Raw genomic sequence first — 15,734 nt, forward strand, 5'->3', positions numbered from 1 at the left:
GAGGCAGATTTTGACAGTGGATTTCTCCGCAAAATCTGCCTCCATACAACGGTGGTCTATGGAGACCGCTAGCTTTCGTTTTTCTGCTAGCAGTTTTTTTTGCTGCTAGCAGAAAAAAGAAGCGACATGACCTTTCTTCAGGCGGATTCCGCCTGAGGAAAGCAATAGGAGTGAATGGGAGGCAAAAAACGCCGAGTGTTTTTTGCAAAAAAAAAAAAAAAACGTGACCGAAAATGCCTTTTTTTTTTTTTTTTTTTTTTTTTCTCTACAGTTCATTCACTTTAGGGGAGGAGAAAAACTGCTCCAAGAAATACCTCAAGGTCAAAAAACTGCTTGCTAATTAGGAAGCGGTTTTTTTCGTGACCAAAATAAGCCAGGCGGCTTTTAAGTGTGAACTAGCCCTTATAATGCTGCTGACTGACTCCACTGTTAGGAAGTATGTCCACATTCCATTTTTTCTTTTTTTTCACCAGGCTATTTAATGCTAACTGATTCATGATAGGCTCCGTTCTACTAATTCCAGTGCAGTTGTTTTTTCTCTAGCTCCCACCTTTCCTGAGCAATAAGCTGTTTTGGTGTCTGATATACTATTTAGGCTCTGTACTGGCAGGAGCAGACAAGGGGGCTGATTCTGAGTCCTGACAATCGCACCTCCCTGTCTGACATCACCCTTCTGAAATTACAGACCTTAAATATGGTGGGAGCTAGAGAACAAAACCTGATTTTCTCATAGAATAATGCTAACTTATTAGAAAAGTATGCATGTGTTAACCTTGCCTTTACGTCTTGTAGCAGCAGTGGCAGTAGTGGTGGCAGCCACCCTAGTAGTCGAAGCAGTAGTCGAGAGAACAGTGGAAGTGGTAGTGTGGGTGTTCCAATTGCTGTCCCTACTCCGTCTCCTCCAAGTGTCTTTCCAGGTAAGTCTTCAGTGAAGTGTAATATATTGTGCTTTATTCTGCAGCTTTGGATATCTTATGGGATTCCAAAAGTGAAAATTCTTCTCTCTTGGTCGGGTATGCTAAACACAGCCTGATAGTGACGTCCTATTAACTTGTTTCCAGTGCATACTATCCAATGGGTCTCCTCTTGTGTATCAATGTTTGTTGCCCTCTTTTTGCTATTGCTTACCCCGTAGGTAAGGTAGAATGCTACTGGACACAACATAGTGCTTTGGTCAGCTTTAATGGTTGAAAACCTTTTAAAACCAGGTTTGTGTCCTATTATACCAGCCCAAAAGGAATTTTCATCTTTTAATGGAATTATCCTTTCCAGTTCTACATGCTGAAGAAGCAATAGTATTGCTGCTTTCTTTCTTGTCAGCTTTTGCTATCTGCTTTACCATTTTTACAACTGCATAATTTTATAAGTGCGTGTTTTATTTTTAATCATATATGGTTTTGCTTCAACTTAACTAGTCTATACGTAACATTGAGGTATGGTTTGCCATTGAAGACTCTAGCAGACGTGAAATTTTTATTTTACTTTTCCCCATGTCCACCATGTTTCTTTGCTTTCAGTAGCTCTGGCAACTACATGTCCCACGGTGCCATATCCAGGCATCACTTAAAGGGGTTGTCCTATAACAAGGATCCTATCTATACTACTAGTTTATGTGGATTTAAGATTTTTCCTAAATACATTGCTTTATCAAAACTGCTTTGTCTGGCCGCTATCTTAATTTATTTACTTCATTGTTTACACTTAGTTTCTATGGCCACTGGGCTTATCTGCTCAGTTTCCAAGTGACATAGCTTCCTGCTTTCAGGGGGAGAGGGAGGGGCTGACAAGCAACAGAACTCCTCAGATAGGGGAGGGGGGAGGTGAGAGCTCCGGGATTACTGTGTTGTCTATCTTCAGCTCTTCCACTTATCAGCCGATTTACCGTAACTGAATTTGGCTGATAAGGGCTGAGATAAGGAGTCCGATACCTCTGTATGTAATGCAAGCTGACTCAAATCCAGCTCTGCTACATCAGCCTCTACATCAGCTTCATACTGTGGTAATGCGTTTACAACCAATCCCTCATTACTAACTGCAAACATAGCAGAGCAAGTGAAACCTCACCCACCAATGTGCCGAGAAATCCAGGAAGTGAACAGAGCCTTGCAGGCTGCAGAACAAGAGTTATGAGAATACCCCTTTAAGTGTGTTCAGATCTCTAGCCTTTCAGCTATATCCGTCACTTGACATTCTAAGAAGCAGATGCATAAAGGAACAGCAGAAGAGACACAGGAGAAGCTAAAGATTGTGCCTTGCAACAATGTGCATGTCATGGCCCCATGGGTATAAGCAAATTGCACTCAGAGAGGGGTAAAGATTATTGGTTGGTTATAGCCTTGCATCATATGTAGGATTTGGTAGAGGAAGTCTAACATTACATGGCAACTAATAAAAAAAAAAATGGCTGATCGTATAATGTATCTGTAGGACTGGTCTAATGGAGTGGGAGTCACTGGTCCTAATGGAATCTATGAGCAGGGGTTGTGTCCTTTTAAAATGCTCTAGACTGGAAAATAACGGGCGATTAAGGAAATATATAAGGTTCTGTTGTAAACTTTTGCCCTTCAAATGTCCGTGTATTAATAAATTTTTTTGTAAAGTTTTAGCCTTCAAATGTCACTGATTTAAAAAGAAAAAAAATGTTTTAATTACCAGTTGGCCCAAAACTGGACAGGAGACAGAAACCTGCAGGCATTTTTCAATCCCATTCAAATGAATAGGTTTGAAAAGTGTCTGGCAGTGAGCGTTTTGTGCTCTCCGCGGCGAAACCATTTTTTTTTTTAACTGGACACAAAGTCAGACATGCAGGACTGTGTGTCCGATTTTAAAAAAAAAACCAAAAAACCCCAAAACAACAAAAACCGGTTTTGCTGCGGAGTGCATAAAATGCTCATTGGCGCTCACGGCTGGACACAGTCTACCTGAGAACGGAGACCGAATGCTGGTGTGAACCCAGCGTAAGCTCTGTTGTGGCTTTAGTCATTGAATTTTAAAAAAAACCAAAACATTAAAAATAAAAAATAAAAAAAACAGCTAATTTTTCTTTAGTTTGAGAGAATCTATTTTTGTAGTGCGTGTTTTACCCTTCTTTAGTGCACAATAGTCACCATTTACAATCTGTTCCCTCTTTATACATTTTCTATTAATATTCTAATTTCTAGTCCTGGTATTGTTTGGGCCATGTCTTTGTACATCTTCTTAGCGTTCCCTATACGTGTTTAAGCGATGAATTAATAAATGAGAAAATGTAAATAAATTCATTCTGCCAAAACTGATAGGTAGATTGCAGTAACACAGATGATGTGCCATCTAATGTATAGATTTACCCCTAATAAAATGTATTCTTGGGTTAAATAGGAAACCAGTACCAAAATGGCAAGCCAAACCTTAAAATGTGTACTTTTCTCCCCCTGCATGACCTTCATCTGCGACTGGCTGTGAATGATGGCAATACCTATTTCTCTTTACTAAATTCCTAACACTGAGCTTCATGAAAGCATTTCTAATCCCACCTAACATGCTTTCTGTATTAACTCCACATCTTCCTTTCTCCACGTAGCCCCTGCTGGCTCAGCTGGCACTCCTCCCATCCCTGTTACCCCCACTCCTGCCCCTATCCCTCATACTCCTGCTGCTGCCCCTCCCTCCTCAACTACCCCAGATGCTGCTGCAGGAGCCCAACCCCCTGCTGATGGTTTCACCTCTCCAACTCCCCCTGCTGTTTCCTCTGCTCCTCCTACAGGTGAGTGTGTGAATGTCTTAAGCAGTATGGCGTGAAGTGGAGCACACATCTAATCTGTCCACTTTGCTGTAGCATTTCGAGAATGCACATTTGCATGCCTGACTGTCTTTACACAGTAACCTCTTTCCTGAGCTTCAGGAATACACGACTATTCTGTCTCTTAAACTTTTCTTTTTGTAGAAATAGGTTCCCAATAGTGAAGAATGAAGGATGATGCATCTAATGCAATGAGAATGAAAACCAATAGAACAAAACTATAGCAACAATCCTTAATTGCTAGCGGAAAAAGGAACCCATTAAAATCAATGGGAGGCTTTTTTTCCGCATGGATTCTGACGCAGATTCAGCATCAATCAGCGCAAAAAAAACTCTTTGTGAATGTGCTTTACTGGCTGTCATCACAGATGGCTTAGTTATGGTACAGACATTACACAGGTAGTGTAGCTGGTTGGAAGCTATACTCCTTGAGAGTAATATTGAGCTGTGCTTTGCAAGCAGCCACATTACTTCAACAGGAGGCGAGGTGCCTAACGCTAGGTTCACACCTGCGTTCAGGGTCTCCGTTCTGTGATTTCCATCTTCTGCATGCCAGAAGACGGAAAGCACAGACCGGGTCCGGCCGTGAGCAGCGGTGAAACCGTTGCGAAACCGGTTTTTTAAATCCGGACTCAGAGTACTGCATGTCTGACTCTGTGTCCGGATTATAAAACCCGGTTTTGCGGCGGAGAGCATAAAACGCTCACCACCGCTCACGGCCGGACATCTTTCTCACCCATTCAAATGAATGGGTGAGAGAGACTCCTGCAGGTTTCCGTCTCCTGCTCTGTTTTATGCAGGAAACGGAAACCTGCAGTACGGAGAGCACAACGCAGATGTGAACGAGCCGTAAGTAGTATTAAGTTCTATATTACACATACAGCAGTACAGTAATTCCTAACAGCAGTGTCATGGCTCCTCAGGGTGCCTTGGAAACCTGTCAAGGGCCCACAGCACTCTGGATGGAAGGATGAATGCATGCCTTCATGCAACATCAAATGTGTGTTTGGGACTTTTTTTGTTTTTGACAAATATCTCCTCATGGCACCCCTATCGAATACGTTTTACCAACGGTGCCCTGAATCTGAAAAGATAGGGGAAATTTTGCAGTAGAACATGGCAATCTATGTATTTCTGTCTTTTAGTTACTTTTCATCATCAGTTTTCCTGTATTTACTCATTAGACCTTAATTCCCAACAATTTTAGTGTTGGGGTCAATGATCATCTAGGGACTACCCTATAAATTAATTTGTAGCGTCCTGCTTCCCAATGAGAGGCAGACTAAGGCTGAGGCCTTACATTGCGGAAATGCAGCTTTTTTTTGTTGCAGATTTTGTTGCGGTTTTTTGAGTCAAAACCAGAAGTGGATTAAGCAAAATGTAGAAGTATAAGAAAATCCTATATGTTTTCCATTCCTTTCGTAGCCAACAAAAAAAGCTGTGTTTCTGCAATATGGGCTGATATGAATCAGAATTTGCTGTACAGGCCCTTTTGACTCGCTTAACTCTGTGTTTTGTTGTCCCCATTTAATGTATGTGATCGCCTGTCAAACATACCCATAGACCTATATAACATGACAGAGAACAAAAGTTGTATTGCTTTTCCACTTGTATGGTATGTCATAGGCTGCCACTATATCCCCATCCTTATTACCGTATATACTTGAGCATAAGCCGAATTTTTCAGCCCCCCTCGGCTTATACTCGAGTCAGCAAAAAAAAAAAAAAAAAAGGGGGGGGGGTCTATGACCAGCTGCAATATTAATGTATAGAATCTCCCATAAAATAGTGGGGAAAAAAAAAGAATCTTTAAAAAAAAAATTAAAAGTTCTAAATCCCTCCTTTCCCTAGAATACATATAAAAGTAGAAAATTACTGTGAAACACAAACACATTATCTATCCCTGTGTTTGAAAGTGCCCGGTCTACTGAATACAGGGGATCTGCAGTGCTCCTGTCCCGTCGGGAAGGGGTTAATAGGAGCACTATATTCTGCCAGACTGAATTTCAAGTGGGGGGAAAAAACCCAGTCCTCAAGCTCAGGGAAGGGGCAGACAGACAACCAAAACACCCCCTCCTCTTCCCCAGCAACTACTGCACCCAAAAACTCCGACCGTTTTAATTTTTGAAATTTTCCAGTAGCTGCTGCATTTCCCCCCTCGGCGTATACTCCAGTCAATAAGTTTTCCCAGTTTTCTGTGTTAAAATTAGGGGCCTCGGCTTATATTCGGGTCGGCTTATACTCGAGTATATACTGTAAGTCTATTTTGGAAAGTTCTCCACCATTAGATACTTTGGTCACAATGTAACTTAACCTTAGTTCCCATACTTTGATGTTTTGAGAGTGTTATTTAGATGACCTAAGTCTTCATAAGAGTATTCCTAAGGAACTCTGTTGTCAGTTTTTTTTTTTTTTTTTCTTAGTTTTTTTTTTAGTTCCCTCTCCCGGTGTCTCTTACTTACACTTTGCTAGCAGTCATTGATGTTTCGAGTTTAATAATCCCCTTTATAAACTCTAGTGAAGTCTATGGAAAGATAATTCAATATGCTTTGAGTGTAATAGTCTTTAGCTCTTAGTTCTTTTTTCCTACAATATTGTGGCCTGTCCACTATTAAACCATGAATGAAGTGTGTGAAGTCCAGCACTTTGCACTTATGTCTTAACATGAGACCATATGTTATTTGTTAGTACTGTGTTCTCACACAAGCATCATGTATAGATGGGGTATGTCACGTAGAGTGGATAAATGTTTCTTATTCACATCATGCCATTTCTGTGGATTGGAATTTGACATATCTTTTATATATTGGTTATGTGATCAATCCTTCGTAGGATACTTGCTTAGTTTGTTGTGTTTTCAATCTTGTAAATAGAGCTGTGAGCTATGGCAAGCTGAACTTTGTTCATTTATTCTCGAACACTTCGCCTTGGTGTTGGATCTGAAGAATTTAAAGGGTTTCCTCATGAACATAACCATGTTTAAGTTCGTAGTAAACAATTTTGCAAATATACATATTTTATTTTATACGTTATATCAAATCTTGTAGATTTTTCTCTTTCTATTTTAGAGGTGACAGTCTGGTAACCAGTCAAGGCAACAAAGGATATGACCATCAATGCAGAAACTCTCTATGGACTGGAACTTGTTAGAGATCCAGTCATGATGTCCTTATTGTGGCTAGGCTACATGTGACCCTGCCTGATAACCCTGTCCACAATAAGGGAGCCTTCACACGGAGTATACGCTCCACTCATTCAGAATAAGCGGTAAAACGCAGCTCCCATTGACTTGAATGGGTGCCGGCATACATGTGCTACCCATTGAAATCAATGGGAGGCTTTTTTTTCCTATTGCTTTCAATGTGATACGCGCGTAATACATTGAAAGCAATAGGGAAAAAAGCCTCCCATTGATTTGAATGGGGAGCGCACGTATGCCGGCACCCATTCAAGTCAATGGGAGCTGCTTTTTACGCGCTCATTCTGAACATGTTTTTACGATCAGAATGAGCGCAGCGTAACTCCGTGTGAAGGCTCCCTTATACTGAATCTTCTCCCGCAAAACTATATATCAATCTGCTCATCTCCTCCTGCGTTATAATATGCTGCCTACTGATAGGATTGGACATGAAACCGTAATGGGTTCCCGTTAATTATTTAGAATATTCAGATTCACTTGAAATTCATCCATAACAACAAGGTTTTGCAGGTTCAGGTTTAAATGCTTAATTTAAAGAACTCACTTTAAGTTGAACATATTTTAAAATTTTTTAGATCATTTTTCATGTTAGCACCACATAACACCCATTATTGCCCTACTGACAATAGATGTTGTAACTTATCTTGTCCTTCTCCTTCACAGAGCATGTCTAGAGAACTCTCTCATAGACTTCAGTGCTAGACTATGCCTATCGCCATAACTATGCTGTAAAGCATTTCACTAAATGCTGTTAATAGAGTATATGAAGAGTTCAGGCAAGATGGCAGCCTCCGTAATCATGTACAGAGAATAGAACAGAATAAAAAATAAATACAATCAAAGAAATAAAAATGGAAAGGAAAAATTAAAGGGATTCTATCATTTGAATCCAATTTTTTTGTCCCTAACACGTAGGAATAGCATTAAGAGAGGCTATTTTTCTCCTACATTTTGAAGTCGTCTCCGTGCCGCTGTTACATTGATATCCTAGTTTTCTTTGGTATGTAAATGAGCTTTCTCGCAGCACTGAGGGCGTCCCCAGTGCTGCGAGAGAACTCTCCAGCGCCGGCCTCTGTCTTCTTCTGGCACGGCTCCCCACGATGTCGTCTTCTGTCGGATTCTTTTGGATTTATAATTCACGCGTGTGCAGTCAGCTTTGCCATCGTTTTCTTGTGGCCGCTTACAAAGTAGAAGCCGATGGAAGAAGACATTGCGGGGAGGTGTGTCGGAAGAAGTCAGAGGCCGGCGCTGGAGAGTTTTCTCACAGCATTGGGGCGCCCGCAGTGTTGTTTGAGCATTGGGGACCACCCCCAGTGCTACGAGAAAACTCATTTACATACCGAAGAAAATCAAGATATCTATGGAACGGCGGCGCGGAGAAGACTTCTAAAGTTAGGAGAAGAATAGCCCTTCTTAAGGCTATTCCTACATGTTAGGGAGAAAAATAATATATGTCAAAATCTAGTCCTAGTACATATTTAAAAAAAAAAGACCAATACAGAAGTAGCTCATAAGAGACAATGAGAGAGTTTTATTGTTTGTGGTGAATTTTATATTGTTTTTGTTCTGTCCTCAGCTCATCCTGCTCAATTCTACAGTATGAATAGACCAGTGTCTCGGCACACTCCGCCAACCATAGGAGGTTCTCTTCCATATCGGCGTCCTCCATCAATGACCTCACAGCCAAGCCTTCAGAACCAGATTAACGGAGGGCCTTTTTATAGCCAAAATCCAGGTACGAAGGTTTTTCTTAAACGCCTGAATTAATTCTGATATATTTTTATTTTATTTGTATAAATATACGAAGTTTATAGGCTAATGTATTTTATATGTCGCCTGTGTATATTTTTATGGAACATTACTTATAGTTGTCCGTTTTTTGTTTTTTATATACTATACATTGAGGCCTTTTCTATCAATATGTAGTCATGGAAGCTAGTGTGACTGGAGCAGAGTATTTATAGCAGCTGAGCTTTTCTGTTATCATTTTATTGGTTCCTCTGCTGTGGTCTGAGTTTGATGTTTTGTGCCTATAGCTATATATATATTCTGTAAGTAGAGGGGAGACTAAGGATATTTTAAGGTTTGATTATTCTGTACAGCTTTGCAATGCTGGTAGATGTTCACATTATCCTACATAGCAGTTAATGGTAAATTTTACCGGTTACCCTCAGGATTAGCCATTTTACACATGGGTGACTTCGGTAATGTATTACCATTATTATAAAAACACACACAATAGCAACTAAAGCTGGCCATACACAGTAGATTTTATATCAGGGAAGGTGACCTATCATCTAATGTGTGTAAGGTCCTTCAGATTCTCCTCGCAACGCAAATGTCAGAAGAGAGAAGAGTCATGCATGGTGAATTGTAGCATGCTGGATCTTTTTATTCTTGTGGGTGGAGAGGAGTCTGGTAGTAGCCGCCTCTACTCTCTATAGAGAATACATGCACATTGAACACCGAAGGTGTGTTTGGCCGACAGCTGTCTAATGTGTTTGGCCAGCATACTTCACTTTCTCCTCAAGAAAATATTCTACATACTGTATAAACCAGGAAAGAAGTCGGCTGTAAGTAATATTTTTAATAGCAGGGTATTTTTGTCATATTGTCACTATTTCAGATGTGCATGGGAGGCAGATGTGGTAAAGAACTAGGAGAAAACACTTTGTTAAATATGACACTTCTGATGGCTTTCACATTTTAACATTTTAACATTATAGTAATTGGTGATATAGAGCAATATCTATGTTGACACCTTACATTAGTCATAGCCTTTTAATGATAAGGAATAGATTGGGTATAAAGTTGCATTCCCTTGTGGTATTACTACTCGTGAGCTATTATTATTGTAACCCACCATGGAGTCAACCTGTACTCTCTTAGGTATCCCAACTTTCAACACAACCTGCAGGATTGTTGTCCCCATTTCTACCTCTTGAAGGAGATTGGATAATAGGGCAGCACTTTATTAGTGGAAGAAATTATATTTAAGAATCCAGTTTTTTGCCTTCAGAAGGAACTAGATAAAGTCATGTTACACACTTTTTATATAAATATATATACTTGTAAAGTTAGTTTTAGGCGGTATTTCTCATTTGGTGTAATTATGCACATGCATCCTGGCATTTGACCGACCTATAGAGCAGCATTCTAGGAATAACCACCATACCTGGAGACTCCTACAGTAAAATGGCATCATGTGGCCGCAGTAGTTAACCCTGAAAAAACAGGCTGAAAACACACATTGATGCCCTTTCGATATAGCTAACAGATGGGTAGACCACTGTAGGAACCATTTTACTTATATTTCTGGCTCTCTGAAAGTTTTACCATTTTTAATCTTTGGATGTTCTTATTCAAAATGGTTCTAAATATATGTAGTTTTGACTTATGTTCGGTGTATACTGGGTAATATACTTATTTTTTATGTCGTAGACTTTACCAATCCTGACTTGCTGAAGGTGACACTCTAGGCAGGATTAATTAATTAAAAAAAAAAAAAAAAAATTATTAAAATACCCAGATATGTGAACAGGTGATTAAATTACCCAGGTAATGCCTTCCTAGGATGAGGCCCCATGTAGCGGAAATGTTTTTTTAGTTGTTGTACATTTTGTTCCTTTTATGTATATTTTATTTATTTATTTATTTATTTTTGCTAACTTCTTATGCGTTTTCCATTCTTTTTTTTTTTTTTTTTTTTAGCCATTTTTGGCTTTTTCTAAAAAAAAAAAAAAGCAACAAAATCTGCAATAAAAAAACCCCCTGCATTTCAGCAACGTGGGGCCTCAGCCTTAAATTGTTTTCTATGACTTCTAAACTGATGACCTTTCCTTAAAATAGGTCTTTAATATCAGATCAGTGGGGGTCCAACTTCCAATCAACTGATTTGGAGGGGACATAGCCCTCGGGCGAGTTGCATGCTCCTTCTGCGACTCTGCCCTATTCATGTGAATGGAACTGAACTGTAATAGCAGGCAGCTCCTCTGTTATGTACAAAACCGTAAAGGCTGCAGATTTCATCTAAATGCCACAGCTGATCGATGGGGATGCCAGCACTGATACCTGCACTGATATGACATTGATGGGATAGGTCATCAGTATAAAAGTTCTGGAATACCTCTTTAGGTTGGAGTGTGAAGTCCGAACAGATAACATGACTATATACTTCCTCAAGCAGCATGGTGTGATGGCATGTTGCATTTCAGTGGGTTTGTATGTTTTCCTCTCTCCTCTTTATTTCCTTTTAAAGGGAGCCTGCCAGGAGACTCTTTTTGACCAAACTGCGGGCAGCATGAAATAAGGACAAGCTCCCTCATTGCAAAGAACTATCTTTCTATAGGTAATGCTACTGTGGCATTTCAGAGAAAGTATAGGTTAAAAATGAGTCTGGAGTGGGCAGGAGTGTCTTCTGGACAACAAGAGCGTCTCCCTACCTGACTGTTTGATTCAAGGGCCCATTCACACGGAGGAAAATGGTGAGGAATTTGGTGTGGAATTTCAGCGCTGAAAAAAAAAAGCCTCCCATTGAGTTCAATTGCTAGCAGGAAAAGAAAGCCATTGAAGTCAATGGGAGGCTTTTTTTCAGCACTGACATTCCTCACCAAATTCCTCACCATTTTCTTTCATGTGAATGGTACATAGATGGGGAGAACCTTGTCAATCCAGGTGGGGAGCCTCAAAGTGGACACTTCTCCCTGAGCTAATTTCTCTCTAAGGGAGCGTTCACACTACCGTCATTGTCCGACAGGTAGTGTCCGCTCCTAGTGTCCGTTCAAAATCTTGCACGGACATTAGCAGCGGACACTAGCTGTGTCCGTGACATTTTTCATTCATTTAAATGGCGATCGGGTGCGTTGTTTTACACTTCGTGCCTGTTCTTAAGTGTCCATTCTAAAAATGTCCGACTTTTCAAGCGGACAGCAAAACCCGACGTAGGTTTTTTCTGTCCGCTTGAAAAGTCAGACATCTTTAGGAACGGACACTTAAGGACAGGCACGAAGTGTAAAACAACGCACCCGATCGCCATTTAAATGAATGAAAAATGTCACGGACACAGCTAGTGTCCGCTGCTAATGTCCGTGCAAGATTTTGAACGGACACTAGGAGCGGACACTACCTGTCGGACACTGACGGTAGTGTGAACGCTCCCTAAAATACCACATTGTTCCGAGTAAAACACATCTGTCTGTAATGCAGAAACCTGTCTCTACTTCATACTGCTTGTAGTTCAGGCTCCCTTTAAGCCTTAAATTGCTTAAGCAGTAAACTCCATACTTGGATATTGCTCTTTACAGGCAGCCATGAACTGATCTAGTGTTTTCCATTGTCTTGAGTTAACCAGTTCAGGAGCTGTCCTCCACACCTGACTGTATAGAACAATAAGAATAGCTTTGTACAGTTGTGCCATAGTTCACTGATATGTCATGTACTGCTATCTTATTTGTCACTGTTTTATTGTCTGACAGACTGTATCAGAGTTTCTCTACATTTACATCTCCCTCATTTAGCGTGTGTATATATATATATATATATATATATATATATATATATATATTCATGAGGGTTTTAATTATAGATGTGATAAATTAGATATTCTAGTAAAATGTATTCTATATGCATCACCCTATCTCTTTTCTGACTTAGTTTTGCCATTATGTTTCTACATGTACCAGTCTTAGGGGAAATAGTCTGCTCCTTAAAGTGTTTGTGTAACTCTACAGAGGTAGCATGCTCTCTGTGCACAGGTGACAACAGTGAGTTAAGCTCTTGAGGGCTTGCTATCTCATTAATGAATGCTATATTTTTTTTTTCTCACCTTGCTTGTTCTGCATGTGCACTGGGATATGTATGTATGAATATGTGTAAAGTATATATTCTACCGTATGCTCACACACTCATGTCAGAATCAATTTTCGTCACTCCTAAGGCGGCTAGAAATTGGATACTATTTCTAGACATGGCTAAAAGTGAATCCGTTCCGTGGAAAATGCAGTCCGCTCTGCAGGCAGCGTGTTGTAGATTGATAGTTTTGTTAGAAAAAGTTCCAGAGTAAGTTATCATTTATTCATTAAAATCTCTGGTTATTCTGAGTTTAGGAGTCTGGTGGTCCGCATTGGGTAATATGTGCACAAATGTGTGCCGATGGGTCAGTGAGAACTGCAGAGGTTATATGGATGATAATCTATGTGTTGTCCATGCTCTCTCACGAACCCATTAATAAGCCAGGGACCGCAAAACTGAAACCAATAAGACCTATCCTGAATTTCACCCCAGGATCACTTTTCACAGGTGTGTGTATGGGGCTACACGTAGTCCTCGAGTTACGACGTTTCGTGGTTACGACTAGAGATGAGCTAAAAAGTAAAGCTCCCTCGTAACAGAAAGCTGCCAGAACTCCTGACTAGTAAGGAGTTCTGGTTCTGCAGCAGGCTCGTCCTTGCTAGTCAGGAGAGCTGGCAGCTTGCTGTTACGAGGGAGCTGACTTTTTCTCATAGGAATAAATTGACCAGCGTTGATTGGCCAGTGTACAGCATTCGGCCAATCAACGCTGGTTCTGCCGGAGGCTCGTCTGTGAGGAGGCGGAGTCTAAGATCGGACCACAGCAGTCTCCATTGTGGTCCGATATTAGACTGGCCGAATGCTGTACACTGGCCCATCAACGCTGGTCAATTCATTCCTATGAGAAAAAGTCAGCTCCCGCATAAACGCAAGCTGCCAGCGCTCCCTGTACAGTACGTGATTTAGTGTGCAGCGGCTTGGAACCGAGGAACACTGTACTGTATTGTATATGGTACAGTCTTCCTCGGTTTCAAGCCACTGCACACTAAATCACGTTGATCCGTTCCTACGCGTTGTATGGTATGTTTCAGACTTACGTCAAAATTCGGTTTGCGACGCCGCGTAAGAACAGATCAACGTCATAAGTCAAGGACTACCTGTATCAAAAAATAATGGGTCGGTTGCCAATGGCTAGCACACGGACAAAGCACATATTTGTGTGCATGGAGCCTAACTCGTGGTTTGACAGCCTTTGCTTTGACTGTGAATATAGATATAGTTGTCCATCACTAACAAGACTATATATCATTCCGTATACCCTCATGTCTGTAATATGCTGCCAGTAGATTATACTGAATTTTCAATACACAATCTACCCTCTTAACCCTTATGTTGAACCTCTTCCTGTATTCTGTGTATGATTCATTAGTTCGTATTGTTAGATCTCTGTACTTTGGTATGAATTACGGTGCTATAAATCTTTTGAGTTTTTCTAGCAAACTTTTTATAAAACACACACACCTTACAGATGTGTCTTACATGGAGGCCTGAATGTAGTATGAATATTTATGCACAAGGTACAAACTAAAGGTTCCAAGACGGTCCTCTGCGAATGTTGAGTCTTTGTCCACAGAAACACTAGGTGGCGTATATAAAGTCACTCGTGCCTATATTTTTCTAATGGAAATGGTTTATAAATCCCCCCCTCCCCCCTTTATTTTATTTTAATAAAAAAATAAAAAAAAATGGACAACTACACTCTCCAGTACATGGGTAGCATAAAAAACGGCACATCAGAATTTCCATGAGGTCAATTTGATGTACAAAATGACAACAAAATCTGCAAGTGATCCCATACTACTGCTGGATCAAACATATCATCACACATTCTCCAGTGACCTGTTAGATTTTTCTGGTTTTACATGGAAGAGCTGAAGATGTCCGCTCTAGACTATAAGCCGAGTTTCTTTCGGCTTCCGCCATTGTAGCTATCTGCACCTCAGCAGTTTCTTTACGGAGTGTATTGTGACTGAATACTTTTTTGGGAGCTGCATTTAGGTTATTTGCTGCTTTTGACTTCTTTTGCCAGACCTGACCATTAAAGGCCCCAATTTAGGATATAAGTTATAAATGAGAACTTTTGAGAATCCGAAGTGCTTTATATCATACGTGATCTGTGACATTACGATAATACAATCTTAATCCATCCATTTTTATAGACCGTAAGACATATTACCTTTGTGTACATATTACATTAAAGGGAGTGTATCAGCAGTAAGTTTATTGTAAACCCAACCCCAGTACCTTTGTAAAGGGGATTCTAGTTTCCAAATATGCCTCGGTTATTTAGCTTTTACATAAATGGATTTATTCATATACAGATAAGGAGAACAGTGCTGGGTCTGCTCTCAGATTTCAAGGCAAAAAAACGTTTCCCATTCAAATGGGGCAACAAAGCTGAATAACACAGGTATGTTTGGAAATTGTAGAAGCCCCTCTGCAAGGTACTGGGATTAGGTTTATAAGCCATGTAGTGCTGACAGACTGCCTAAATCCATCATGATGTCCTATGTATAGTGTCAGAACCTCAAGTGTCCTCACTAGATCTCCTTGACTAAAGCACCATTTTACCACTGTCTCTGATGTCACTGTGCCATGTGAACATTTTCCCTTGCAAACCCCAATCCTTAGGAATGTTCTGACACAATCCTGCATGCAGAGTGCACAATGTATTATTCTATTCCCTTATCTTCCCATACCTCCCCTTGCTCTCTTGCTGTTCTGCCGCCTCCTTTCTTTTTTTCAGAGTAATAAAGTAGAAATGGTCTTATATATGATAAACTCACTGGCTCATAGTATTGTTTCTTGACCCATAAATGGCTACTTACTTTGTGTTGCCCTCATCAGGGAAAGCTTAAACAATAAGACAGGCTGATTTCTGCAATGACACTTGCGTGTAATAATCTTTTT

The 15,734-nt window shown here is 40.3% G+C and overlaps 1 protein-coding gene across 28 annotated transcripts in view; it reads left to right on the forward strand.

Moving 5' to 3' along the window:
• The window catches only part of ABI2 (abl interactor 2), a 78,072-nt gene that overhangs the window by 43,570 nt on the left and 18,768 nt on the right, over nt 1–15,734 (forward strand). For 8 of the 28 annotated variants that reach the window (XM_075284308.1, XM_075284306.1, XM_075284300.1 and 5 more), the window contains 3 exons: nt 793–917; nt 3,560–3,742; nt 8,554–8,712. In XM_075284308.1, coding sequence (XP_075140409.1) covers nt 793–917; nt 3,560–3,742; nt 8,554–8,712 — 467 coding nt within the window. The remainder of the gene's footprint in view (nt 1–792; nt 918–3,559; nt 3,743–8,553; nt 8,713–15,734) is intronic. The other 20 variants (XM_075284307.1, XM_075284309.1, XM_075284299.1 and 17 more) reach the window with 3 other exon arrangements.

Source organism: Leptodactylus fuscus, chromosome 8, assembly GCF_031893055.1.
Source record: "Leptodactylus fuscus isolate aLepFus1 chromosome 8, aLepFus1.hap2, whole genome shotgun sequence".
NCBI classification, from domain to species: domain Eukaryota; kingdom Metazoa; phylum Chordata; class Amphibia; order Anura; family Leptodactylidae; genus Leptodactylus; species Leptodactylus fuscus.